At 40.7% G+C, this 27,950-nt stretch overlaps 1 protein-coding gene across 8 annotated transcripts; it reads left to right on the top strand.

Moving 5' to 3' along the window:
• Nucleotides 1-15,214: 15,214 nt before the first annotated feature.
• LOC146267985 (uncharacterized) lies at nt 15,215-23,534 on the top strand. 8 transcript variants are annotated; one of them, XM_084710255.1, is made up of 7 exons: nt 15,215-15,744; nt 21,382-21,611; nt 21,700-21,916; nt 22,086-22,161; nt 22,542-23,021; nt 23,288-23,378; nt 23,516-23,534. In XM_084710255.1, exons 1-5 carry the CDS (start codon nt 15,640-15,642, stop codon nt 22,889-22,891), a joined length of 978 nt encoding a protein of 325 aa, XP_084566381.1. In that variant the 5' UTR covers nt 15,215-15,639; the 3' UTR covers nt 22,892-23,021; nt 23,288-23,378; nt 23,516-23,534. The 8 variants fall into 8 exon arrangements, 5 of the variants coding, with proteins under 5 accessions (XP_084566381.1, XP_084566383.1, XP_084566379.1 ...); XM_084710257.1 differs by having other exon boundaries at nt 23,271-23,378; XM_084710258.1 differs by having other exon boundaries at nt 15,216-15,744; nt 22,542-22,646; nt 22,881-23,021; nt 23,288-23,528.
• Nucleotides 23,535-27,950: the final 4,416 nt, after the last annotated feature.

The raw sequence follows: 27,950 nt of genomic DNA, 5'->3' as shown, positions 1-27,950 counted from the left end.
CACACACAGGCAGGCCACATGTAAATACACACGTAAACATACACACACCCTAACACACATCTAATGCACACAGAAACATTCTCTCTCCTTTGGAAGTGTGTGAAGGCTGGGGGCCACTGCAGGTGTAGTGAGGGCCTATCTGTGCCAGACAGGGCAGAGGGATTACTCTCACACTTGATTAAACTTCCACTAGCGCCTGTTGGGAATACCAACAATTATCGGCTCCCTTCTCCAGGGGTGTGGGACAAGCAGAGGATGGAGCTGGAAGGGGGAGGTGTTACTGTGAAAAGGGGTAGGATAGTTAGTGGGTGGTGGTGGTGGTGGGGAAGGGGCTGATGTCCATCATAAGAACTGGTGTGCTAAACAGAGATAAACATTGCCTGCTGGGCAAAGAATGCATTACAAGACATCTGATGTTCCCAATTGCTGCTCTGAACCGACATAGCTTGAGGAGTAGCACGGCTGATTACTCTGTGTATCGTGTGCTTGGCTTAAGTATGCTACTGGTTATCTAATTTGTTTCATCCTCCTCTCTTGCCTCTGTCCCTTGCCTTTGTGGATGACGATGAGGCTGTTTTAGTTAAATGGTCCTATTCACTGGATGCACAAAGAAGGCCTCTTTGCTATTGTGGGGATTGTTGTAAATTGAAGGGCCCTTCTGAGGGCAGGGGAGAGAGAGAAAAACCTGTAATGAGAGCACTCAAACACCATATGCTGCTTACCCTAACTTGGCATTCAAGGTTGCTATTTATTTAACCTCTCTCTCTCTATTTTGCTTTCTCCTTCTCTCTCTCTCTCTTCTCTCTCTTTCTCTGTATTTCCCTCCACCCCTTGTTTGAATGTCATTGAGAGTCTTTGTCAAAGACAGGCTGAAGTGACTATGAAAGTCTGGAGTCCCTCTGGCCCTGCTTCCCATGATGTTATTGGTACCATCTGACCACCAGAGGCAGGCAGGACTAGGACAACCCAGACCATTAGCCCAAACCCAGGAGATCAGGTTGGACTGTAGATCCTGGCTAGTCGGCCTCTCATCTCTCCTCTCCTTCATGCTCCAGAGTCTACAAAGTTGACCATGAGCTATCAGGCCTCCGTTAGGGCCAGGTCCTCTGCTCAGGCTGCATGGATGAACAGCCCACCTTGGTCCCAGGTGGGGCAAAAGTGGAGCAGGGAGGTTAGAGGGCGCAGGTGACAAAATGGAACTGCTGACCAGAGGTTTCAAAATGGGGTTCAAATCCCATGAGGGTTCACACACTCAACTGTATGACCTTCACCTCGCTACCATGGAAACATCTGTACGTTGACTTCACTGGGACAAAAAAGACCATTCTGCCAATTAAAAGAAAAAAAATGCGTAAAAAGAGACCAAAGGCTGGAAATATATAAGGTAGTCTAGGGCATCTAGGACACTCTGTGTTACAGAAAATCATTTGAGGTAGCTCACAACTCATCAAATAAGCAGGTAGTGTACAGTAGCTGCATTTGAAAGCCGAAGTCACTGAACAGAAGTCTTCCATACTGCTTCTTTGGCCTGTTTTATTACACAAAAATTGTTGTTCACAATTGTTAACACAAATTTCTCAAAAAAATAACGGTTTTCTCAAAACTGCACACACAAAACAGAAAACCTCACACACAAAATGCTAAACCTGACACTCCCCTTTGCAAGATGACTCTTTACCATCAAATCTCTTACTTGTTCACAAAATGTAACTTGTGCTCTCATTTGGTACACACAGACATATTTGTGTGTTAACAATTGTGAAAAACTGTAAATAGTTAAGGAGGCATGATCCTTTCCCTTGACATTGAGAGAAAGAGAGAGAGAGGGACTGGGAGAGACACAGACAGACAAAGACAGAGAGACACCAAGAAATTGGGGAAGAGACAGAGAATGTTAGACAAAAAGGAATGATGGAGAGACTTCCAGAGAGGTACTGTATATATGGTTTCACAAGGATAGATGAGGAATTATGAAGGATAAAGTCACAGATGGAGTCAATATCTTCTCGTCTGCCATTCATCCAACTTCAATGTCATGTCATTGGCTGACCATACCGTACCAAGTCCCTTGCTCTATGTCAATGTGAACAACATCTGTTTACCACTGTGCAGCCCTGTCTGTGTCCACTGCCAAACACAACTAGATGGTATTTATTGGACTAATCAGGTAATTCTTAGACATGGGGCCCTATCTTGCACCCAGCGCAATTGACTTAGTCAACGACGCAAGTGTCATTCCTAGTTTGCACTCGACGCAAAGCCGACTTTTCCCTCCACAGACGCACGTCGAAATGACTTTGCGCTCCCGTGGGGGGTTCAGCGAAAAAGGAGGCGTGTTCCGGCGCAAACGTTCCCTGGTGCTATTTTGCAGTTTCCGAAAAACAATTCCGCCACTGACCGGGAAAAACGTGGTTTAAAGTCAATGGCGTAATATTCAGATGCTATTTTAAGGGCGCAAGCTTGGTCCGTGCGCACTGCTGGCGAGGCCAGGGTCTTCTTTCTGCGAAGCTAAGTTACTTTGTTTTGATTTATGGCGTGTTACATTTCTTCAATGATTATAAAAATATTTTCCTAAGAAATTTTTATGTATGTGAACTTCATTTGTAACAACGGTAGCAATTTCCTCCCATGACTGTTTAACCGAAGCTAATTTGGTTAGGTTTCTTCTCCCATGCCCATCAGAATCAGAATTCGGTTTATTCGCCATGAAGCTTATGTTACACAAATACGCGATTTGCTGTGGTAGGAAGGTGCAAACAATAAACATATGCTGGTATAAATTAAGTACATTACTTAAACTAATTCTAAGAACTAAACAATTTTAAAATATAACAATAAAAAAAAATATATATATATGTAAAAATAAGAATAATAATTTGAATGAGTAGCATGAGTGGGCAATTTAGTGCAATGAGAAAACTGCTCTGCCTTTCTCATACAATGTCACTTCTCTATCTTTTACGGCCCTGACGACAACGTCGATCTCCTCGGCTGTGAACCTCTGGCGTGCGCCTGGCAAATCCGCCGTTATAATAGCAATTCGCTATGGAACAAGCGCTGCTCTTAAAGGGAATGTGAGATGATGCTCTGATTGGTTTATTGCACGTTACGCCCAAACCACACCCATTAGTAATGTAGCTACTTCAGACCAACCCTTTTTAGATTTGCGCCAGGCGCAAAGTCATTTATCCCGCCGGCAAAATAACAACCAAGCTGAAGTCACGCCCACAAAGTTACTTGCGCTTTGCGTTTTGATACTTGCGTTTCAGATCGTCAAAATAGGGGGGATGAAGTCATATATTCCCTTGACAAAAGAGGAACATTAGCCATTTCCAAGCACAAGAAGATGATGTTAGGTGCAATTCAGTAGTAGAAACTGAATTGAAAGACAGCACTGGCATGCCGACAGTACATTAAAGACAAAACAAGGATCTAGTTTCTGTGTCATTGAGCCGGTAAGCAAATATAGAAATGATTCCAAACAAGCAAATGTTTTGCCATTAGGCATTTGCAAAAGCAATTCATTTGCATGTGTTTTGCATGCTAGATAAGCTGAAGTTCAACAATTCCAATTTCAGCACGTATTTCAACCAGACATTTGATATGTTTGATATTTTTGCAAAAGAGGGATACATCTGATGTATGTTGTGGCTCTTTTTTCCTCTTCAGTCACTGTCCTGTTATATTTTGGGCACTGTAGTATCATAGGCCAGAATAGTGTGATACAAATAAACAGTATAGTGTGATACTCCCCTGCATATTTTTTCTGCATATTCCTTCTCAGTCATAAGTGAATGTAGAGTCAAATCTAAAGAAATACAAGGAGCTTTGTCACACACCATCACCAACAGTAGTTTGCACATGATGCAGGCAAATGTCCATATGCAAAGACTCCCCAGTGAATTGTGCTTTGTTTGCTTGTGTACTTCGCTCCACCAATCTCTGAATGACCACTCCCCTCTTTCACATCCATTACATGTAAAAATTACTAGTGTACTTGCACACAAACAATTTATTTAAAAATTGAGAGGTAAAGTGAGGAGTGACCAGAAATACACAGAGAGAGAAGTAAGGAGGGAGGGAAAGAGTGAGGGTCATGTGTCAATGTTTTGTGTTTGCTCTGAACAAAGACCTGTGGGTATGGCTCTTCATTGCCTGCAAGGTGTCCTTGGGAACCAAGTCTTTTATTTCTCAATTAAAGTGACCCCCACCCTTGCCCACCGCAAACTGTCCACACCCTCTCTTCTGGGCCCCCTGCTCTGAGGATGGCCATTATCACCACAGCTCTCATAAGTCTAATTATTCCTACCCCCCCCAGTCCCTCACATCCCTGCTCATCCTGGACCTTGGCAAGCTACCTCCTCCGACCTGCCCACGAGATCAGGAGGCAGCAAGTGTTGTCATTACAGTTCTGAACGGTTGCACCACAGGACGTTGCGGTGATGGATTCCCCTGAGGATGGAGTGGCACAGAGAGGCTGCTGGTTAACCCTGAACCGCCTGTCAGCAGCACTTTGTCTGAACATGACTAGCTCTTTACAAGACCCTGCCCTGCCAGGCCCAGACACCCAGCCCAGGTTTCCCCTCACCATGTCACCAACCATATTGTGGAGGTATGGAAATGTGTATTTAAAACTAAAGCCTTGTCACAGGTTACTGACACAATCCAAAGTCAATTTAGGACATTCATCAATATTCTGTGCTGTTGTTAGTAATCTTGTGCATACATAAAATCAAGGAACAGGGGGGTATTCCAGGTATGCTGCCGAGTCAATGCATTACTATTTCAATGCAATAGCCAGTCCGTACATTGAACATTTAACCCCACTGTCCGTTAATATTACAGGAGAAAAAGTGGTGGACTTAATAAAATAGCATGTTCAATGTTATATTACATATGAAAACATACTACGAACAGGAAATGCATATGTTGCTTATAGGCTACGCTTGTGATTGTAGCCTCGACGTCACCATGGTTTTAATCATATTCGACATGATACAAAGTTTAAATATCAATTGGTGGCTATTTCAACTTGTAGTAGCAGTTTCCCTCAACAGAATGCTTTTTTATCAAAGGATGATGATGATGATTAAGATGACGAAGAGACATTAATGACTGCTGCCGCAGAAATGGATGCAGAGAATTACTATGTATGGTAGCTACTGGTAGTTTTCTCTTCATGTACTTTTATTTACACGCTTTTTTAAAATTTGTCAGTTACACTGACATTATGAGAATATTGAATATAAAAACGATTTGCACATTCTGACAACAGGGCATGCTGTATACAGTGAGATGTTCATTTAATGGCAGGTGAATTTTCATGTGGAACAGTGAAATGTAGCTAATGTAATCTCATGTTACAAGTAAATTAGTTGTACAAACTGCACCTCGTGAAGAAAGTGCCAAAAACTGACCAAGAGATGGTGTAGGCCTACTTAGGGTAGAAGAATAAAGGCTAATCTCGAAAAAGATTTACTGGAACACCAGTTACGAGAGGATGCATGGTCACAGGTGATGTTAATTGTAGGAACAATAACCTACATTAATATTAATTGTTGAATTTTCTGAATTTCTATTTTGACCAAGAGATGTTGTACATAGGGCAGAAGAATAAAGGCTGATCTTGTAAGGCTATCCACCTGCCCCCAGCTCTCTTATGGTAAAATATGGAGTTACTGGATGGAGTCTCAACTTGATGGCTCTCACATCTTTGTAACTTACTGTAGCATTGCTAAACATGTTGATAAGTAAGGGTCAAGATTCTGGTGTGATTGTAGTTGTTCTTGGGTATAAACGGAATTGTGAAGCATTGTTCTGTGGATTCTTGATCTCCTGAGACCTTCTCCTCAGCTCTGGCTTGTCCTAGGCCTACTCCTTCTTCCTCACCTCATGCTTTCTATCTCTGGTTTACAATAATCATGGTAGAGTAGGCATAAGAGTTAACTTAATTGATTGCATTCATTTGCAATATGATAAAATGATTATATTATTTAACCTTAATTTGACCATTCCTGCTCTGATTTGAACCAAAGAGTCAAATAACTGTAATTCCATTGGTTTTGGCATTATTTGGTTAATGTTAATACACTGTTCAGTTTCCCATCTTCCTTCAAACCATAGGGGAATTCGTTTAGGTTGTTTGGCCAATATATTGACCCCCAACAATGTTAAAATATATTTGCTGAAACAACAGTTAGGCTACAGGACGGTAGCCTACATCATGTAAATTGTAGGAATTATATGAATCATGTAAATTGTAGGAACGATAGCCGATAGAAATAAGCTACTCATTGTTAGATTTCTATTTGTAGGCAATAAAGAAGACCAAATACAATTTCAATTATTTGTCTTTATTTCAGTGGCAAAAGGCATTTGGTCAATTCTGAGTGCAAATCCACGGCGAGTAACACTATCGATGAAGACCCAAGAGCTGAGAATGTTGCTAAAATAAATTACAGATTGTGACAGGAAACGGTAACGTTAATTTAGGTATTCATCAGGGAATTAAAGTACATCGAACAGCATTCTTAAAATCGTCTCCCGGCGTATAACTAAGCAAATTAAATTTTGTTCGAGATCGCTCGGCTGAACCAGGAAATGATATGCCGTGTCAGCCAACGCTATTGGGCTCATAAAGTGGGAGGGGATCGGTAGAAACGCAGAGTTTGGCATGGAAAACCTGCTAGCGAGCAGGTTAGTTTCAAGGAGTAAGTTACCATGGAAACTTACCAAAAGGTTTCGTTACCTCTCTTTCTGGAACGTGGGACTCGGAGTATGCCTCTTTTCAGGGTTAAACAACTCAAAGTTTTCACTAAACCCACTACTTGAAATACCCCCCTGGTCTGTAAATAAACAATAATAACACAACAGACAGACAAACAGACAGACAAACAGACAGACAGACAGACAGACAGACAGACAGACAGACAGACAGACAGACAGACAGACAGACAGACAGACAGAGACACACTTTCACACAGACACACATTCACACATACAATCATGCATACATACATACATACATACATACATACATACATACATACATACATACATACATACATACATACATACATACATACATACATACATACATACATACATACATACATACATACATACATAAAAGAGAGAGAGAAAGAAAGATAGATAGAGATAGGCTGCATTTAAATATGCAGTTGATAATCTGGCATAGAGATCAGAAGTCCAAAGTTAAATAAGGAATTGTCCAATAATTATAAATTCATAGACATGGGAATAAACATGAACAAAGCTGCAAGTATTTGATAATAACATTAACAATTGTGTGGACAAATTAGCAAGACGAAAAGCATCTGTTGAATGCCTTGTTGATAACTCACGTTAACATTCTCCTCTACCCCTCCTACATAATGCACATTCATATGAATTAGGAGAATTTGAGTCATTATTGAAATTAAGGTAATTTTTTTACTGTAATAGTTTTCTGTCAGTGTGTGACTTGAATATGTATTCCCAGGAAGCCATGATACATCTTGGCTGTCCTACTGTAGCTCAGCCTACCAAGGTGGGTGGTGGGGGAGAAATGGTCTGTAGAAGAGCATAAATCAATGCATTATATATTTGCTTGAATGTTCCCTTTCAATGTGAGTGCTACATCTGCTTTAGTTCTGCTTCTTTCTCTCTCTCTCTGTCTCTCTGTCTCTGTCTCTCTCTCTCTCTCTCTCTCTCTCTCTCTCTCTCTCTCTCACACACACACACACACACACACACACACAGGCAGCATGCAAAGTGCAGCAACAGCAGGCCAGAGTAATGTAAACTAGACACCATAGTCTCAAAACTAAAAATATATGCTTGTGGTTTTTAATACATTTTAGAATCAATGCCCCGAGCCATTGTTTCACACTGGAGCACTTTATCACTGAAGTGGGAACTAGTCAGAGAAACAGGCAGAGAGCTATAAGTAGTTCATCTTATTCTATCTCTATGGAGCCAGCTCTTCTATTATCCCTCATTCCAGCATGCCACCCTCCGTCTCCTCTCTCCTTTGAAATATTCATTACTCATCCCTTCATCCTGCCGCTCTACGTGAAGGTCCCAAAGGAAAGATGGGTAAAGATCACTCCTCATGAACGCTGTTTTATTTCCCCAAAGGTGCTATTGCTGGGAAGTCATTGAATCGCCACATCCAATGGCCTCAGAGAATGGGGTGGAGGGGGTTGGGGGAAAAGGAAAGAGACAGAAAAAGAGAGAATTTATCAGCTCTGTCACTCAGGTGTCACACACTGGTTCCTCTCTGGGGAGTGTGTTAGTCGGTCGTCAGGTTAACCCTTTCAAAGTGACAGAAGATCTCACAGGATCCTCATCGACCCTCATTTAAAAGTACTTTTTTCCTTTCATTTTAGCACTCTTCCCTTCACTCAATCAAACTGATATCAGGAGGACATACCTCATCAAGGTGAGAAAAAGTCTGGTTCACAAGACAAGCGTCTTAGGCAAGCATTAAACATTTTTTTCAGATACGGGTGCATGAGTGTAACCCCTTTGATTTTCAAAGTCTGTGCTTTGCATTCCAAGATAAAGGGATTATTCCCATAATATCACCAAGAACAGTTTAAGCTTGGCAGGAGCCTTCTTGCTTAATTTTTTTCTTAGGGTTCTTCAATTATTCCTCATTGATAATTCAGTGCCAAACTGGTTCTGTGATGGTGAAACAATGAAACCCTCTCATACTTAGTATTAATGAGTAAAGTATTGATGAGATCTTGCAATCTCTGTTCCTTTTTGTGTCCTGGCAACAAAGTGTCAGCAAAAGCATTCAATGCTGTGAAAGTTAACTGTCAAATCCCTATCTGATATAATAATTTATTTCTGAACTTGTAGGCCTGTATTTTCACTGTATGAAGGCTCAAAAAACAGACACATTTTCTCTATGAAATTGAACATTCTATACAATAGTTCAAATGTTCCTTCACTTGAGAATTCACGAAATTGGCATTATTCAAATCCCGAGGTTCTATGTAGGAATTTCTCTTATTTTCCCTCCCCTAGTCCCCCTCTCTCTACCTGATGACTGGCTGGTTGAGTTAGTGTTGCTGCCTGATTTGGTCAAGTAGCTATCTGTCTGGTTGTGAGTTTGGTATTGTTGAGGAGCATAGCCAGCGTTCAGGGCTTTATGCTGTCCCAATGTTGACTGGTCCCATAGGATCCAAAGAGGAGCAATAATCAGTCATTACCAGGGCCTTTGCAGCTAGAGCCAGAGTAGTGTGTCCCTGGGTGGATCAATAGGCCAGGGTAATTAAAGAGCTGGGGAGAAGGAAGGGAGTGTAGGACTGCCGGTAAATTCAGTGCAGCGACGAGATCCCTGCAGCCAGAGTGACTACAGCACTGATACTGAGAACGCAAAGGAGGAAAGGGCACTAACCACACACACACGTTCAAATTCATAGGCACATTTCACACACACACACTTTGTCTCACTAACAAACACATTCTGACGCCAATGAAGATCTGCTTGCACTCATTTCTGGTTCGTCCTGTCACATGTCACTTAGTTTACTCCAAATGTTCATTGTCCTCTGGTGTAAACTGTCATTAATGATTGTAGATACTGTGATTAAGACGTATTTGTTGATTCTAACAGTGTGTTGACTTCTCAGTCAATAAAATAAAAATGCCGACGATCTTTCTGTCTGTCAGACCACCTGCTGGTACCACAGTGTCTTCATCACACTTTTTGGACAAGCAAATGCATTTTTTTAAAGTAAGTATGGATAAGGTAATAAGATAGTAAGAATGGAGTTGAACGTTTAATTACATATCTTATGTAATGAAAACCTTAAAAACGTATTTGTTCAGGGTCATTCACCAGTGTTTACCCAATATATTTCAATGTAGTCTTACCTCTGTCCCTCTCTCTCTGTCTTTCTCTAATTCCTCTCTGCACTAGTGAGGCATTCTGCAGTCCATCCATTTTCACAAATTCGAGTAATCTGGTGGAACTTTAATTCCAATTCGCTGAACAACATTCTCAATCTTGCAAAATCTTTAACTCTTGTGCATTTAAATTTATTCATTTAGCAGACGCTTCCAAGAGAGAGCTTTACAAAGTGCATAGGTCACTGATAATAACAACAAGATAGCCCCAAAGCATTGCGGGTAGCCAAAACAAGAAGCACACATTGTGAACAAACAAAAAATAAGTGCCAAAAGGAAGAACCATAAGAGCATGTAGTTAAGCAAGTTACAATTTCAACAACATGAATCTCTAAGTGCAACCTGTAGAAAAAGCAGCAGCAGTAAAAATTTAAATAAGATTAACTAAAATTGAATATTTTGCTGCAAATACAACCGTTTAAATCAGTTGCCACTAAGCAACAAGAGCAACAAGTCTCGAAGCAAGAGTCATTGTGATCCTTGAGGAAACTAGCATTGGGTTCAGCAAACCATTCCTAAGTACCGTTGTACTTCCGGAACTAGTGCGTCTTGAGCCTTCTCTTGAAGGTGGAGAAGAGCTTGTGTTGGGACTGGGCGGCCTTGAGCGGTGGGACCACCAGGTGGTTGACTGAAGAAGACCGTAGGTGGTGGGTGGGGGTGTAAGGCTGCAGGAGAGACTTGATGTAGTTGGGTGCAGTCTCGTTCACTGCTCGGAAGGTCAGTACCAGGGTCTTGAATCTGATGCGGGCCGTGATGGGTAGCCAGTGGAGGGAGATGAGGAGCGGAGTAACGTGGGAACGGAGGGCAGTCTCTGTGGAGTGGCCGGTCTTGAAGCCCGATTGGTTGGGGTCAAGCAGGTTGTTCTGAGAGAGAAAGTTAGACAGTTGGTTAGATACAGCACGTTCAATTGTTTTAGAGAAGAAGAGTAACAGTGATACCGGCAGTTCTGGAGGACATGGACGGCAGGGCTAAGGGAGGGTGTTTTTAGTAGAGGGGCAACTTTGGCCTGTTTGAAGGCAGAGGGGAAGGTGCCAGAGGTAAAAGAGGAGTTTAGGACATGGAGAAGAAAAGTTATGATGGAGGGGGAGATGGTTTGAAAGAGAGGGAAGGGGACAGGATCAAGGGGACAAGAAAAACAACATGCATAGAAAAACAACACACATTTCTGCTCACGATCTGTTGTTTATTACACAATAAATCTGTGTGAAGTTGTGGTGAACAGTGCCTGTGAGTCCACCCCAGAGAGTGGGCTACAGTAGCTGTCAAGTTACTTCAACTTCATTACAATGAGACTGTTGATGAATAATTAACTTACACATCTGTTGTCATATTGTTTTTCCCATTATAAATCATTAATTTATGGACTCCTGTGTCAGGGGTGAGAAAACATGCAATTTATCACATTAAGTTGTCAATCACTGTAGAGAAACATAGACACTGAAATAAAACAAAAGATTCAGTGAAGTGGGAGATGATACTCTGTAAGATATTGTAATTGTACCAATGAAACTTGCTGAGACCAAGCAAACAAGACCTTGTTAACACACCTTAATATACTTGAGCATTTGACAGTAGAAACACTGCCCACCCATAACTCAAATTGAAGGCTCTTTGTAGTGTAGCTGACTAAAATGGCGTTTCTGGGCCATGGACCCAAATGCAGCCAAGGAAGCAGAACTGAGTAAGCAAGTCTTGATTTGTTCAAGGCACAAGAGAGCTGGCAAGAGTTGTAATCCATAGGCAGAGTCAAGCAGGTACAGGGTGCAGGCATGCTCGCAGTCAGGGCAGGTAGAAGATCGAGACATGGGGAACTAAGAGACATAAAACTTAACAAGGTAATATTGGTAGGTCTAAGTAAAAGACAATGCAAACTTTCCAAGCCACAAACTGAAAACACAAGGAGTGTGTTTTCAATGCAGTGTGGAAGATGGGAGACAGCTAGAGATGGTGGCGACAAACAGACGACAGGTAAAACAGATGAGGGTGTAATGGTCAAATTCTGTAAGTCCCAGTGGGGCGCTCAGGGTTTGGAAATGCAAAACAGTTACTCTGTAAGAGTGGTGCTGTTGACTTGGGGCCACAGTTGACCTCAACCTGGCCTGGCCTGGCTTGGCCTGGGTTCTATATCCTCAGTACAAGTTCCTGCGCTCCACTTTCTGCTGTGTGAACCAAATAGGTGGGACTGAAGGTTCCATGTCTTATACCATGGAAGTGAAGCAGTAAGTTAAGGTGTAAACTACTGTAAATTGACAGAGTGATGATAGCCATAATCACGCCTGTGTCTCAATTCACATTCTCCGCAGCTCTGGCAAAAAATGTTTTGTTTAAATGTCAACAAACACACAACAACAGGATGTGGTTGTGATATAATCTCTGTAAATGGAATGGTAATATCTTGGTAGTGGAAGCCTGGAAGATTAAACATCTTGAAACATCAGTCCCTGTCGCAGATCATCCCTGACGTCTATAAGACTGAACCTGATCCTACAACTGGGAACCTCTCCAGCTGGGCTCTATCCTGCACCAAACCCAGGCTCCATTGATTATTGATTTATCCAGGCAATACACTTTCTATTTTTCTAGGAGGCAACCAGGAAAAGGGAGGCAGGACATCCCATTGATGTGTCTGATCACTCTCATCATTCCACAGCTTGACTATAACTGTGGTGGTGGTGGTATAGGGGGGTATCGATTGGACAGTTGCTCAGAGCTGGGGAGATGAGGCCCATTTTATTTGTATGGAGATGGAGCAAACGTTGTACACAACTACTAACAGCAAAGAAGAAGAGCACATCAAAGGTCAAAATCATTTGGGACACATTTCTTCAGCTTTGCAGGTCTTCTCCACTGAGTTTACAGTATTCATGGTGACTGACAGACAGTGAAGGAATGAGGAGGAGCGAAAGGTGCCAGATGATGAGAGAGTTAAATACAGACAGACAAGGGGGGCGAGAAAGAGAGAGAGAGAAGTTGAGCAGCAGAACAAAACTGAGAATCACAGATTGATTTGAGCTGTGTATTTAAAAGCACAGGGGGTTTTAGGCCCCACAGTGCTGCGAGGGTCAGTGGTCACTGAGATCTGTCGACGGGGGTGGTTTGTTAATGGCTTGAAGACAGCTTTACTCTGCTGTGTCTGCCTCAATCCCACAGGTGAGTAGAGGGAGGGGGGCACGATACATAAAATATCTCAAAGCTGTACCAATACATTGATGTGTACAGTATTTTACACAGAATAATATCTAGAAACATTTAAAACCACAACACACATAATCAGTACAAAGATGTGGATAGTTTGAGTTACATACAGTTCACATAGAGCAAATACTTTTCAATTAAATTCATGTACAGCACAGTTTATGCAGGTATGGTGTGATTAAGGCCAATTTAAACGTGTGTACGCGTTTGCGTAATGGCTGCCGCACATATCCTGCAGTTGTTTGGTGCATACTTTGTGCACCTTTCTCTAGGCCTTAAAGGCAGGGTTGGTAATGCTGAGATTCACATGTTGTTATATTTGCTGAAATAAACTTCACATCCTGATAGTAACCCATAAATCGAAAGGTTTGAGTTACATTTAATTAATTTGATATCTGTGGGAGTTGCAGGACTGTAATTAACACAACCAATCATTTTGTTTGGACCAAACATAATGATTGGACGGCATTCGGACCGAATGCAATGATTTGATGGGTTACTGGTTTGTCTACCTTCTTACCTCAGGGCAGTAGTCAGGCAGCATATTCATGTGTTTTGGAGGAGTGGCTATGAAGGAAGCGGGTTGAATCCTTTTGAACTCAAGCCAAAATTGCTAGCTTAGTAAAACTTACTTACCCTGCCTTTAAGTTTACGCATACGCAAGGTGCAATACCAACAGAAATCATGGGGTGGTCTAACAAAAGTCCTCTTACGTTCTGGGAGATAGAAACAGGAAACAGCGAAGAAGAACAACAACATTTTGGGGGGAGAATTTGGCACTGCTGCCACTGTTTCTGTCATACATTGCAAGTGCCTCTTCTTCTGTCACCATGTTTATTGTTGAAAAAAATCTGAATTAGTTGTCAATGTATTTACAGTCAGGTAGAAAATGGCATGGAGGCTGTTGCATTGATGAACAGGAGCAGCAGGTCAGCTCTCTCATTTAGTTCACATAAATGTAACAGCCCCTTGATATGGTAGTACTTGTCGACCTTTCTAGGAGGTTAAGCACTCCTAATGGGTGAAAATGAAAGTTCTGAATATTTGTTGTGGAAAAGAAAACTGTTGAACGTATGAACATAATGCCAGACCAAGTGGATTTAGTGACCACTATATAACTTTTACAATTGTTGTGTTTAAGTCAAAACATTGAGAAACTTTGTCTTCCACCCAACTACCCCATCAACCAAAAAAATCACTTTCTGTTTATTTGATTGATTTATAAAAATACTATGAATGATATCCTCTCCACTGAGCATTCACTTTCCTGGAAATGTTAGGATGGGCATAATGGCAGTTTGATGCACAGCCTAATCTGGGGAGAGGACAGGAACAGTGATTGAAATTCATTGCTTTCGTATGGATGTAATTTGAAATCTGATCAGATCCTTCATGCTGGGCTCCTCCCAGTTCTCGCAATTAAACAAAGGAGCACACTTGCTTGGGAGGACACATTTACACAGTCAAAGACATCTACGGAAACACACACTGAAGTGATGGTTTGATTAAATCAGGGGATGGAAATGAGAGACAGTCATATTTCTCCTGCCGAGGGAAGGCAAGCATACAGTCATTGGGTGTGCTTTGCCTTCGGCAAGGGCACAACCATGGTTATCTCACATATATATTATTGTGCATTCTCACTATTGCTTTTCAACTTCTCAGTTCTTCCGCCGTTTTTTGGCCTTTAACTAGTCCTGCATACTTTCACCGATTGCTACAATTTTGGTATCAAAACGTTCAGCAGGAGATGATGGCTATGACTTCTGGTATTTCTCACTTTTATACTTTTTAAAGAATTAAGGTTTTTGTGCAAATTAAACATTTAGCTCCTTCTAGATTGTTATGATTGAGCACTCTGCTGGCTGCTCTTTTTCTGATATTCAACTAAATTGTCAAACAAATTCCTCTGACGTTCATATAGTTTATCTTACAGAAACAAGTTATACCTTAAAATGTAGGAAAACTTGTCCTCTTTCAGCCAATGTAACTACTAAAGAGCTCACATTTACAGATTTTCAGCTTTGTGCCTTTAAGCGAGAGCAGCCTTTCAAATTCTCTCACTAACGTCAATGGAGAGGTGGGTAAAATTCGTCAGAGAATTTCGAAAATAGACGTGTTTTTAAACTGCCGGTAGAGTCGTATTTCTGACCGCACAGACATATAAAGGACATGTCTGGTTTCGGGAGAGTCTTGGGTCTCGGAAAATATCCTAATTTTTGGGATTGGACGTATAGTTTTGCGTCTAGGTTAACTTGTTTGAGGTGTGGAATCCAGCTAAATTCGTGATGCTCTGCCCTGCTCGTTAGCGAGCACAGCTGCTCCATTGCCGTGGCAACCAAACAGACACGCAGCATGAAAGCAGAATTGTGTGTTATGGAAACTGCACAAAGAGTTGTTTTATGACCGCACAGACACATAAAGGATATCAATGGTTTCGGCAGTCTTGGGTCTCGGAATATATCCTTATTTTTGGGATTGGACGTACAGTTTTGCGTCTAGATTAACTTGTTTGAGGTGTGGATGCTAGGTAAATGTTTGTTTTTCTCTTATAATCGAGCTAGCGCGATATGGCTCTCCATTCGACTTTTTCTTCAACTACAGTATCGACCAAATTGGCCAAACAAGGTATGTACATTGAGCGTAAAGTGTACATGATCTAGCTAGATCGTTTTTATTTTAGCAAGTTTCACAGAAATCTGCAAAAATCGAGGCTCAAGACAGTCATAGCTAACCGTCACGAACAGCCAAACCAGGGCTGGGGTAAGTGTTTGCTGCAGCTGGCGTTAATCCTACGAACAAACGCATCGTAACTGGAAAGTTTTTACTTTTAATTGACGATATTGAACACAGATGTAAAGTAACTTGTCTTTACTCTAAATATCTTCTCTGTTTTCAATTTGAAGTAGTAGATCTACATACCACTTTGACACACTTGCAAGAAATGATCCGGCGGTTAGAGAGAGTAACATGGTCTTGTTATTTATTAAAAAAACTCACCAGGGACAACGACAACATTGGCAACCCTGCACTATGGATTATTATTTTGATGTCATATTAAATTAAGTGTCTGAACAGGACTGGGTGTGCAGGCACGCATTATAAGTTTCTCCTCCATCTTGAACCTGAAACCTAGATTCTATTTAAAAATGTTGCCAGTTTGTGTTGTAGAAATGTTGGGCCTATGTACAATGTATGTGTTTAGGAAAAGTTTCCAGTTGGATAAGAAGCTTGATACAATGTATGTTGATTCGACTTCATTTGGTAGACATGCCACCTGTAGTTTTATAACACCTAACTAGGAGACATGAAGTCTAGGAGACAGGAAGTCTAATTCTTGTTTGAAGATGGTCACACAAAGGACAGTCGACCATTTGACTGGTCAACCCCTGTGGATCTACTGCTCTGGAGAGAGCCAGACAACAAAGAACTTTGGGACTCTTGGTGGAGATGTATTGTTTCAAGCTGTCACTAAGTTGAGTTAGCCAATCACAGAGTTTGCTATATTGATTGATTGATCTTACAGAATGCCATCGATCTAAAGTTTATATAAGGTTGAGCATGTGTGATAGTTGGCTATCACTCTTACGAACGATCTGTGTGAACGGCACCTCCTTCGTTAATGACTGATCACAAAGTACTTTGTTTAAAACATATGTATTGTATAGTCTAAATAAATTGTATTGTAACCATATCCCTTGACTATTCAGATCTACACAGTGCCACTGAAATTCTTCCATAACATTTGTTGCCAATGACCAACGGTTGCTACGTTTTTCCTGCAAGTTCTAGTCATTCCAGTGTTGTCCTTTTACCTTCAAATTCGTTCAACCCAGACTTGAGCAACTGGTTTTCTGCTCAATTTTCACATTTTCCTGCAGCTCATCTTTCTCAAATGTTCCCCTTTTTGTTTTGCATTTTTCTTCTTCTTTTCTTCCGTTTTCTGCCTTCATCTTGCACCAGGTCCTTTAAAAATACATTTCACAGCAGTATCTTCCAACTGCCAGTACTTGCATTTTTTCCCTCTTTTCTATACTTTTCTGCCTTCATCTTGCTGCAGGTCCTTTCTAACATACATTTCAGGCCTTTTGAAACTCCAGCAATTTTTTTGGTTGCTAAATGTTCACATTTTTATGCATTGTTTCTATTCTTTCAGATTTTTTTCACTTTTGTTTAGCATTTTTCTTCTCTTTTCTGTAGTTTTATGCCTTCGTCCGGCTCCAGCCCCTATTTAAAATACCTTTCGGTGGCTTTGAAGCTTCAGCTTATAACTTTCTGAAAATGTTCACAATTTTCAGCTTTTTTAGCATGGTCAGCTATCCCCATTCAGGTTTTCAGCATTCTCACTGCTGTTTCGCAGGAACAACCTTTTCTAGTTATTTATTTATTTTCCAACCCCTAAAACTTTGTCAATATTTGGACTACATAGACAACCTAGGTGTCAAAAGTTTAGTCTTGGTAGCGATTGAGTTGCTTGTATTTGGATTTACGTTTCGTTGCACGGTTTTGTAGAAATTAAGTTTTTGTGGCGAAAAGTGAAGCTAACGGTGGCTAACTTGCTAGCCACAGTCACTGACGCCGCTAACGTCACTAAAGTCACGAAAACTCGCGTGACTATCTCTAGCAGAACATTAGTTTAGCAGCTCGTTAACTTCTGGGAGATGGCTAGGCTAACTTCTTTACAGCAAGGGAGCTGCAGAAACGCCACAAGCAAAGAGGCCTGAGTGATAACTATTCGCTCATTTTACTTCGTGATATGACACACAATTGTGATGTGTAATGTACAATATAAGGTAATATTATTAAGAAAGTGCATCTACTTTCGGAAACAGTAGTCTACTATTTCACTGAAGCATTAGCATCATGACATTAGCCTCTGTTGAACGGGCAACACATACTAGTGGTCTATGATGCATCTGTTTTCAATCATTAAAATAAACATTCTTCACAAATACTTTTCGTTGCCGGATTTATTATGACATTAGATTACAAGTAAACAATTTGTTGGTGAAATTCTCAGTACCTCTGGTTTCAAACCAGTGTAGCTCACTGCAACGTTGTACTGTACTTAAGCCTAGTTTAGCTAACAAAAACATCTCCACAGCTGTTTACAGTTCGTAGGATGTCAAATGGCGGCACATGTTCGGCACCTCCCCTACTTCAATCAAAAGTCTTTCAATAGGTGAAACTATCTGACTAGTGACTACTAACCTGAACTCCATTGCCACAGCCTAAACTTTGTCAATCTGTTCATGAAAATAATTCATTTCAGCCTAGACCACAACGGAAATAACGTTAAATCGAATTCAACCAACGCAATCGCTACCAAGACAATCTAGTAGTAGTAGTAGCTTACAATTTACCGGGGCAGCTTCTCCACACAGCAGGGCTATATCGCATTTTGCCTTGTTACTGACAATGATCTCTACCACTGACATTTTTATGAATGAGTGATTTTCCACTAAATAAATGTCAAGCTTATTTATGTTTTTGGGGGCATATTTTCAGTTAGCAGATGGTACTATTTGAATCGCGATTCCATCTGAGATAGCTACTGCTAGTCACGTCGTTGTTAAAATAAGCTTCAAAGGGGTTCTTTATTAATGAATGAATGCAATATGAGTAGGCTAAATGCCTGAAAATATCACGAGAAGGGAAAAATGTACAATTACATTTAAGTCATAGAGATTAGGTCAATTTCTACACGGTCTGCCAAATGTTTTCGTTTTGATTCAACTATGAGGTTGCTGATTGCCTTTCCCTCTTGCAGGGGAAATGAGAAGATAACTATTTCATTCCACTCTTCACTCTTTGTATTTTGAGTTGCAGGGGCGAATCTACGTTCCCACTTTTGGGGGGGCTAAGCTCCTGGATAAAACCTATTATTTTTCCTGTGTCCCAGCAAAACTAGGGCACCCAGAAGACATTTTTGAAAATATCATTTTAAATAGTGTCCTCTAGTGGGTTTTAGGAAATGAGAAGAAATGAACACATTTAGATTTAAAATATGAAAGAAAAACTAAAAATGTATAACGTTTTTTATTTTTTATATAAAAAATTTGGGGGGGCTAATGAAAGTTTTGGGGGGGGGCTCAAGCCCGTAACTTAAATACTGACCCCTGCAACCAACGCAAGCAAGCACACCCTACAATTCCCCCAGAAATTGTACCCTCTAGTCAGTGGACCTCCAGAATATTCGCAGAGGTAAATAAACGTTTCTAACCAACCACAGAGTTGTTCTGTTCAGTTGTTTATATGTTGCCTTGGAGATGTAGTGCCGACACCAGTGCAAATCCCTCGACTTACGGTCTCGGTTAACAAACGTTTTAACAAATATCGGTTTACAAAAAAAGGCATTTGCACACCTGTCGAGGAGTAAACATTTGTTATTTATCCCATAACTTATCCTTTATTACTGTATTAGCTTCTAATTCCCACTTTTCCTTAATATTGTAAGATTTTCCAGCCATGTCTGTTATCAATCTTTTATAAAGATGAGAAATATGTTAACCAACAGAGAGGCGTTTTTCTGAAATTGCGATAAAATATTGTTCTATATCATTTGGGATTTTGCCAATTCTTTCTTTTTCCTTATTATTTGTGATGTAATTCCTAATTAGCAAATATCTATAAAAATCGCTTGAGGGAAGATCGAAGTTGTGTGAATGACTTTGTGTGTTTCTTCAAAGAGCTGATTAAAAATAAAGATGCCTTCAGCTGCCCATCTCCAAAACCATGGTCCCACATTGAAGGTGGAAATCTACATTACCCACTATGGGCATAGCTCGAAAAATTAATCCTTAAGTATTTTCTTTACTTGTGCCCATACGTTCATTGTATGTTTTATCCATTAATTTTCAATTTTCATTTTATTGACATGTTTTAAATCCATAAAGGGTAGGACAGACAATTGTGCAACCTTAACTTCTCCTTGCTTTATTTGAGTCCACTTTGCTTCCTCTTCTCCACTAATCCAAGTCCCAATTGCCGCTAGTTTAGCTTCCCAGTAATAAAATGTTATAGTTGGCAAAGCCAAACCTCTTTATTTTTAGCCAGATAAAGTGTTTTAAGTTTAATTCTGGGTCTTTCGTGTTGCCATATAAATTGAGAAATTAGTTTAACATATTAAAAGTGGAAATTGGAACTGTTATGGGCAACGACTGGAATAAAAATTGGAGACGTGGGAGCAGGTTCACCCTTACGGTCTCAACTCTTCCAAACAAAGATAAAGAAAGAACTTCCCAACAAACTAGATCACACTCCTTATTTGATTAATTAATTTAGTATAGTTTGCCTCAAAAATTAATGTAGTTCCAGAAGTGATAATAATCCCCAAGTACCTAAATCCTTGTTTAGACCAGTGAAATGGCACCATCTCATTTAGTTGTTTAGGCCATATTCCCGATATCATCATTGCTTCTGACTTACCCTGATTAATTTTATATCCAGAAATATCTCCGTAATCTTTTAGGCATTCCATTAGTTTAGGTATTGAGGTAAGGAGATGTTTTATAAAGAGCAGGATATCGTCAGCAAAAAGGGAAATTTTATGAGCTATACCCCCACCATCCTCAACCCCTTCAATCTGGACATCCTGTCTTATAGCCTCCGCTAGAGGCTCGATATTGAGAGCAAAGAAATGGGTGAGAGAGAATCACCCTGTCTCACGCCTCTATATCAAAAAAGTCAGAGCAATGTCGGTTAACTCTAATATTTGATTTGGGATTCTTGTACAGCAGTCACTAAAGCCCATCTCAATTAATGTTTGTTCTAAAAAGTTGAATAGTTTTTGAATGTAAATATGTATACGGATATTTAATTAGACAACCAGTCATTAAACCTAGCATTAGCTGGACAATGCAGCTAAATGGCAGTGAACTGGCGCGAAATCACGCAATGTAGTGGTTTTCATTCAGAATGTATTATTTACTGCCAAAGTGAAATTTTAATTTATTGCCTGTGCTTAATTTTCCCGGCCAACATTTGGGATCGAGCCAGGATATGTTTGCCCAGCTCATGTTTAGCTAGTTAGCATGGTGAATACACCAACATTGCAGCCGGTAAGCATTCATACTTGGCATTCACAACTTTATACAACCACCATTGCCATGGTGTTATTGAACTATTACCAATATTTTGGTTAGCTAACTAGTGGCCTAGCTGAATGTTAGCTAAGTGTTGTTATATAGCTTAACCAATGTTTTCATTAATAAACTCTACTAGTGTTAGTGTTAGCCACATCAACATAATTATCATCTTTTTCAGGATGAGCTACAGAACCAAATCAAGCTCAAAACCTGTTGTCTCTGCTGGCCAGACATACCAGCAGCCCAACCGCATCCCTGCTGGACACCCCCTCCCAATCTCTACCTGGCCCTTAGTGGTGGCCGTAGTGCGAGCCCGAGCCTGCATCTAGTACACCAGCCGCCACCTACTCGCCAACTAGTCCCAGCTGGTGGCCGTGGCCATCCATCAGTACTGGAGGAGATTGAGAGGTTATAATAGATTGAACAGCATTGTTTATCTTCATGTGTTGTCTCCATGTAGACTGTAGACAATTCTTGAAATTGTTTTAATCCTCAGATCCTTTCTATACTATGGAAAGCGGAGGAAGGGGGTGCCTGGAAGGAGGCCGCCACCATCAAATAAGATTCAACCAGTCAAATACATCAGGTTGCAGTTCTTACTGATGGCGGAGGTCATGGACAAGACTCCAAAAACAAAACAGAATACCCAACTTCTCGAGGCGGGCCTTGGGAGGAGGACCATTAGTATGCCGGAGGGAGTTGAATATGAACAGGTATTGTAAAATGTATCTTTTGTTATGTTGGAAATCATTGTTGTAGAATGTTGTGTGTAGGGATGTGATGGCTACCGGTATTAACTGTTAACGTGATGTGGGGACTTTGTGAAAATGTGATGGTTTGCCATCATGGTTAAAATATTTATTTTTGATTGAATGTGTTCAGATTGTCGGCCTTCTTGAAGACAAATATCCAAAACTAAAGCTGTTATCGGGGGGATGGCTGTTCTATAAAGCGGCAGGTAAAATGTAACGATATGTAGGCAAAGAAAGCCTGTGTTGGCTGGACTATGTCCAGCCGTGGTGTGTGTGCTCTTGGGAGACAAGCCAGACGCTGACGCTATGGACATGCGGAAGACTATTGCATCTGTATGTATAACAGTGATAACAAACAGTGTTTAGTTAGTTTATGGTACAGGTTAACTGTAAAAAAAAAAAAAAAAGATTCTGTCTGTTGGATCGGACCAATTATCTCACCCACTGACAGGGTCCATGACAATGAAATCAGTGTTATTCACGTCACATGATGGTCATAATGTTATAGCTGTGTATTCATCCTATGCATAAAGAACACATTTAAACTGCACATTGAGCGGTAATTAGGTGACTTGGTTGTTTGAAGCTGGAGGGCGCTTTAAAGGAGTTGGTGGAGAGCTGGGAAATAGGGAGACAGTTCCTCACAGAGGAGACCCGCCACTGACTGTTCCACCGCCTTCTACAGCATGCGGTACTCTACATATCCTGTCAGATTTCAACAGAGGCAGAGTTTATCTTTCTATCCCAAAAATATGTACAGATATTAAGATACAGTGCTGTCAATTTAATATCAAGTTCTTCACAAAAGTTAGTTTCTATTGTACTAGACTTAAGGATGGTCACCAGACCACACTAGCCTCTCACGTTGATATTTGTCTTGCCTTCGCTGTTATGATCATATTACTTATGTTTTACTGTTTTTTAGGTCCTTGGTAGAACTGCACAACAAACAGTACAATTAAGAAAAGGCATCAAACAAACTGGAGTGTGGCCTTTGCTATCCACCAAAAGAGCAACAGCCAGATTGATGTTTCCCCTCATGGCCGATGTGGCCATCAGCCCTGAGGTAAGGTTGTTGTGTGTCAGTAAGTCATTTATGTGTTGGTAATGTACTATATATAATGTACCAATATATACTTTGTTGGTGTTGAATCTGTAATGATTCTGAATATACATTTATTTAAAGCAGAAGTCACAATGGACTTGCACCTATTTAGTCTATTCAGTCCTCTTCCTCTTAACACCTTTTAGTGTAATCATGTGCAGATGTGTATAATGAAAGTGACTAACATTTGGAATGGTTCAACATGTTTAGTTTTTTTTTTACATCAGACAATCCTTGATTGCATTATCTGTTCCGTGGAGAAACCAATGGAGTATGAAGAGGATGAGCCCTACATCTGCCTATAATGCTTGATTAAAGGTGTAGCACATAAAGATACATTCTTTTTTAGTTGTGGGTTGTGAGGTTTTAAGCATTCAAAGTTGCACATCAACCAGGCAAAAGTAAAAGGCAGGAAGCTTCCTGTAATATTTATTGATTTTAGATTTCTTAATCAGCGTCACAAAAATCTTTGAGCCAGTCGTAGCCGATCGTGACGCTTCCGAGTGGTTCCAGGCGCTTCGCAGCCAGTGTGTCCTAGGCGTTAAACATATTGATCGCCCCTGGTGGCTGGCTGCAGTATTTGTCCAAAGTCCCGCCCCATCCATGTTAGGAGATAGGACATGGGCCAAAAAATAAAAAACAAACAAAGGTGGTTTTGGGCAAGTGTATTACATTTACATTACATTTAGTAATTTAGCAGACACTCTTATCAAGAGCGACTTACAGTTAAGTACAGGGACATTCCCCCCGAGGCAAGTAGGGTGAAGTGCCTTGCCCAAGGACACAACGTCATTTTGCACGGCCAGAAATGAACCGGCAAGGGAATCCCGATTCCCTAACCGCTCAGCCATCTGACCCCCCTATATGGGTGGGATCTCAATACCACGGCTCCACCACACATCATTACTGCGCAGCCTTTTGCTCCAAATGACATCGCCAGCGCAAGATGGCAGCACCCGTATCAAGGATATTTTGGCTTCATTTTTGTACTGTCGGAGGATGCAGAGACGCGTCGTCCATTCTTTTTACAGTCTATGATCAGAGGTATCAGATGCAGCAGGGGTTGGATTTAAGTGCATAATGATCCAGAGGGATCCAAGAATTGACTGTTGAAAAGGATGAAGCACCACCCTGAATATTCTCTTCTGCCCCTCAGACCCAAGCATAGTCAGGTAAATATAACCATAAGTGTGGCCCTTGGAACCAGGGGAAGGGTGAAGGTTAATGGAGGTACGGTTGAGAGAGAGAATATTTCTTTGATATGAACCTTCACTCTCAACTCGACCCGTCTTTAATATCCCAATCAGGCCCATCCCATATGGACAAAGTAATTGACTCTGTGATTTAACGGCAGCCTAGTCCACCTCCCATGTCTGCATGCGTCTCAGAGATAAAGCATAAAGGATTGCTGCCTTAATCTGTTCATGGCCGTCTTACCTCATGCTGTGGAAACCCACTGACCCGTCAGCATATTTGGATCACATTAATGTAAAAATCTCCCCATCTGCTTTAATTACCATGTTACCGAGGGCTGTCAAAAATTACATCTGTAATAAATGCTTTGTCCAATGGGAATTGTCACATCTGGTGTATGTGTGTACGTATGTGTGTAGTTGTGTATTTGTGTCTGTGTGGGTATGGATATTTAATGTGTTTGCATTTTGCACTTTGTTTGTCTATGAAGATACAGTATACATTTACAAGTGGGGAGAGACTCTTATGAGTTAGATTGTTGCTTATGTAACCTTATAGGGCGAGGATTTGGTCTAACTATTTTAACTAGAGAGGGTACAATTTCTGGGGAAATTGTAGGGTGTGCTTGCTTGTGTTGGTTGCAGGGGTCAGTATTTAAGTTACTGGCTTGAGCCCCCCCAAAAACTTTCATTAGCCCCCCCAAATGTTATATATATAAAAATAAAAAACTTTATAAAAAACATTTCATCTAAATGTGTTCATTTCTTCTAATTTCCTAAAACCCACTAGAGGACACTATTTAAAATGATATTTTCAAAAATGTCTTCTGGGGGCCCTAGTTTTGCTGGGACACAGGAAAAATAATAGGTTTTATCTAGGGCAGTAGTTCTCAAACTTTTTAGACCCCGTACCACCTCAGAAAATGTTTGACTCTCCAAGTACCACCATTATGACCACCGTTAATATACAGTAGCGTATACCTTATTGGGCTCCCGACAAACCTTTTTTCACTAGGATTACAGTAGCCCCTGACTCATTTTTTTGGAGCGCAAGCAGAACATTTTGGGGTACACCTTATATCGATCTGCAATGCAATTATTAATGTAGAGAGGGTACAATTTCTGGGGAAATTGTGGTGTGTGCTTGCGTCGGTTGCATATGGGTCAGTTTTTTTACTGACATTTTTACAACTGATATAGCTTACAGCGATGCACCACACAAACTTGAGTTTAAATACATTATTTAATGTGACATTACGTACTGTACATGCAAGTCTTAGCTAAATAATTTAAATGTACGATGCAGCGCTTTTCGAACAGTCCTCCTATACCACGACACGATACTTGCTGATTATAACAGCACAACAACGCAAATACAGGCAGGGATACAGTAGCTAACAACGCTAATGCTAAATAAGTATTTAGCTGCTCGGTTCCATGAGAAGGGCTCGTGAGACTGCTCACCAAAAGAACGAAGGGAAACCCACTAGTTTGGCAGATCACGTAAGACATGTTCGTAGGAACCTAGCGAAAAGTAGCCTAAACTTTCCTCGACTTTGAGCTAGGTTTATAGGTACCTAGTGAAAAATAGCTTAAACTTTCCAAGACTTTTAGCTTTTACGGTAAGCTACTAATGCTGAGGGCTCGCTGATATCGCTGTAGGCCCTACAAGGACGTCTTATCTATGCGGTGTTGCTACCGTGTGCCGACGTTGTGCACACCCAATACACTCCAAATTTGTAGGTCAAACATGCGTGAGTGCTTGTAAACAATGCTTGCACTGTCTCAAAATTGGTCGTAAAATGCAACCATTTGGTTGCAGTCTGAAGCCCTGCCCTATTGAGCTACACAGTTCGCGCAGCAACTATCGTGGATGTTTGCATGCGCCACTACCCAAGAACCGTCAGGTAGTAGCGCGAGCCAACATTTATTTTTGTTTCGAAACAAAAATATTATAGGGAAGGCAGAATTTTTTTAAATCACATTTCAATGATATCATAGTTAAGGTATTTAAATATTTCTCCGCGTACCACTAGAAGGGGGCACGCGTACTACCAGTGGTACGCGTACCACAGTTTGAGAACCACTGATCTAGGGTCTTAGCCCCCCCAAAAGTGGGAACGTAGATTCGCCCCTGCAACTCAAAATACAAAGAGTGAAGAGTGGAATGAAATAGTTATCTTCTCATTTCCCCTGCAAGAGGGAAAGGCAATCAGCAACCTCATAGTTGAATCAAAACGAAAACATTTGGCAGACCGTGTAGAAATTGACCTAATCTCTATGACTTAAATGTCATTGTACATTTTTCCCTTCTCGTGATATTTTCAGGCATTTAGCCTACTCATATTGCATTCATTCATTAATAAAGAACCCCTTTGAAGCTTATTTTAACAACGACGTGACTAGCAGTAGCTATCTCAGATGGAATCGCGATTCAAATAGTACCATCTGCTAACTGAAAATATGCCCCCAAAAACATAAATAAGCTTGACATTTATTTAGTGGAAAATCACTCATTCATAAAAATGTCAGTGGTAGCGATCATTGTCAGTAACAAGGCAAAATGCGATATAGCCCTGCTATGTGGAGAAGCTGCCCCGGTAAATTGTAAACTACTACTACTACTAGATTGTCTTGGTAGCGATTGCGTTGGTTGAATTCGATTTAACATTAATTCCGTTGTGGTCTAGGCTGAAATGAATTATTTTCATGAACAGATTGACAAAGTTTAGGCTGTGGCAATGGAGTTCAGGTTAGTAGTCACTAGTCAGATAGTTTCACCTATTGAAAGACTTTTGATTGAAGTAGGGGAGGTGCCGAACATGTGCCGCCATTTGACATCCTACGAACTGTAAACAGCTGTGGAGATGTTTTTGTTAGCTACTCTAGGCTACAGTACAGTACAACGTTGCAGTGAGCTACACTGGTTTGAAGCCACAGGTACTGAGAATTTCACCAACAAATTGTTTACTTGTAATCTAATGTCATAATAAATCCGGTAACGAAAAGTATTTGTGAGGAATGTTTATTTTAACAATTGAAAACAGATGCATCATAGACCGCTGTAGTATGTGTTGCCCGTTCAACAGAAGCTAATGTCATGATGCTAATGCTTCAGTGAAATAGTAGACTACTGTTTCCGAAAGTAGATGCACTTCCTTAATAATATTACCTTATATTATACATTACACATCACAATTGTGTGTCATATCACGAAGTAAAATGAGCAAATAGTTATCACTCAGGCCTCTTTGCTTGTGGCGTTTCTGCAGCTGCCTTGCTGTAAAGAAGTTAGCCTAGCTATCTCCCAGAAGTTAACGAGCTGCTAAACTAATGTTCTGCTAGAGATAGTCACGCGAGTTTTCGTGACTTTAGTGACGTTAGCGGCGTCAGTGACTGTGGCTAGCAAGTTAGCCACCGTTAGCTTCACTTTTCGCCACAAAAACTTAATTTCTACAAAACCGTGCAACGAACGGAAATCCAAATACAAGCAACTCAATCGCTACCAAGACGAAACTTTTGACACCTTGGTTGTCTATGTAGTCCAAATATTGACAACGTTTTAGGGGTGGGAAAATAAATAAACAAGAAAAGGCTGTTCCTGCGAAACAGCAGTGAGAATGCTGAAAACCTGAATGGGGATAGCTGACCATGCTAAAAAAGCTGAAAATACAGTGAACATATAGTAGAAAGTTAT

Source organism: Hypomesus nipponensis, chromosome 11 (genome assembly GCF_054491055.1).
Source record: "Hypomesus nipponensis isolate SF chromosome 11, ASM5449105v1, whole genome shotgun sequence".
Lineage (NCBI taxonomy): Eukaryota > Metazoa > Chordata > Actinopteri > Osmeriformes > Osmeridae > Hypomesus > Hypomesus nipponensis.
Note: the sequence above shows the minus strand (reverse complement) of the source record. Positions and strands in the feature narration are given on the sequence as shown.

Coding starts and splice junctions, on each gene's coding strand:
- LOC146267985 (XM_084710255.1), top strand. CDS start 15,640: ATGCTAGGTAAATGTTTGTTTTTCTCTTATAATCGAGCTAGCGCGATA. Junction 15,745..21,381: donor GACCAAATTGGCCAAACAAG/GTATGTACATTG, acceptor CATCTTTTTCAG/GATGAGCTACAGAACCAAAT. Junction 21,612..21,699: donor GTACTGGAGGAGATTGAGAG/GTTATAATAGAT, acceptor TTTAATCCTCAG/ATCCTTTCTATACTATGGAA.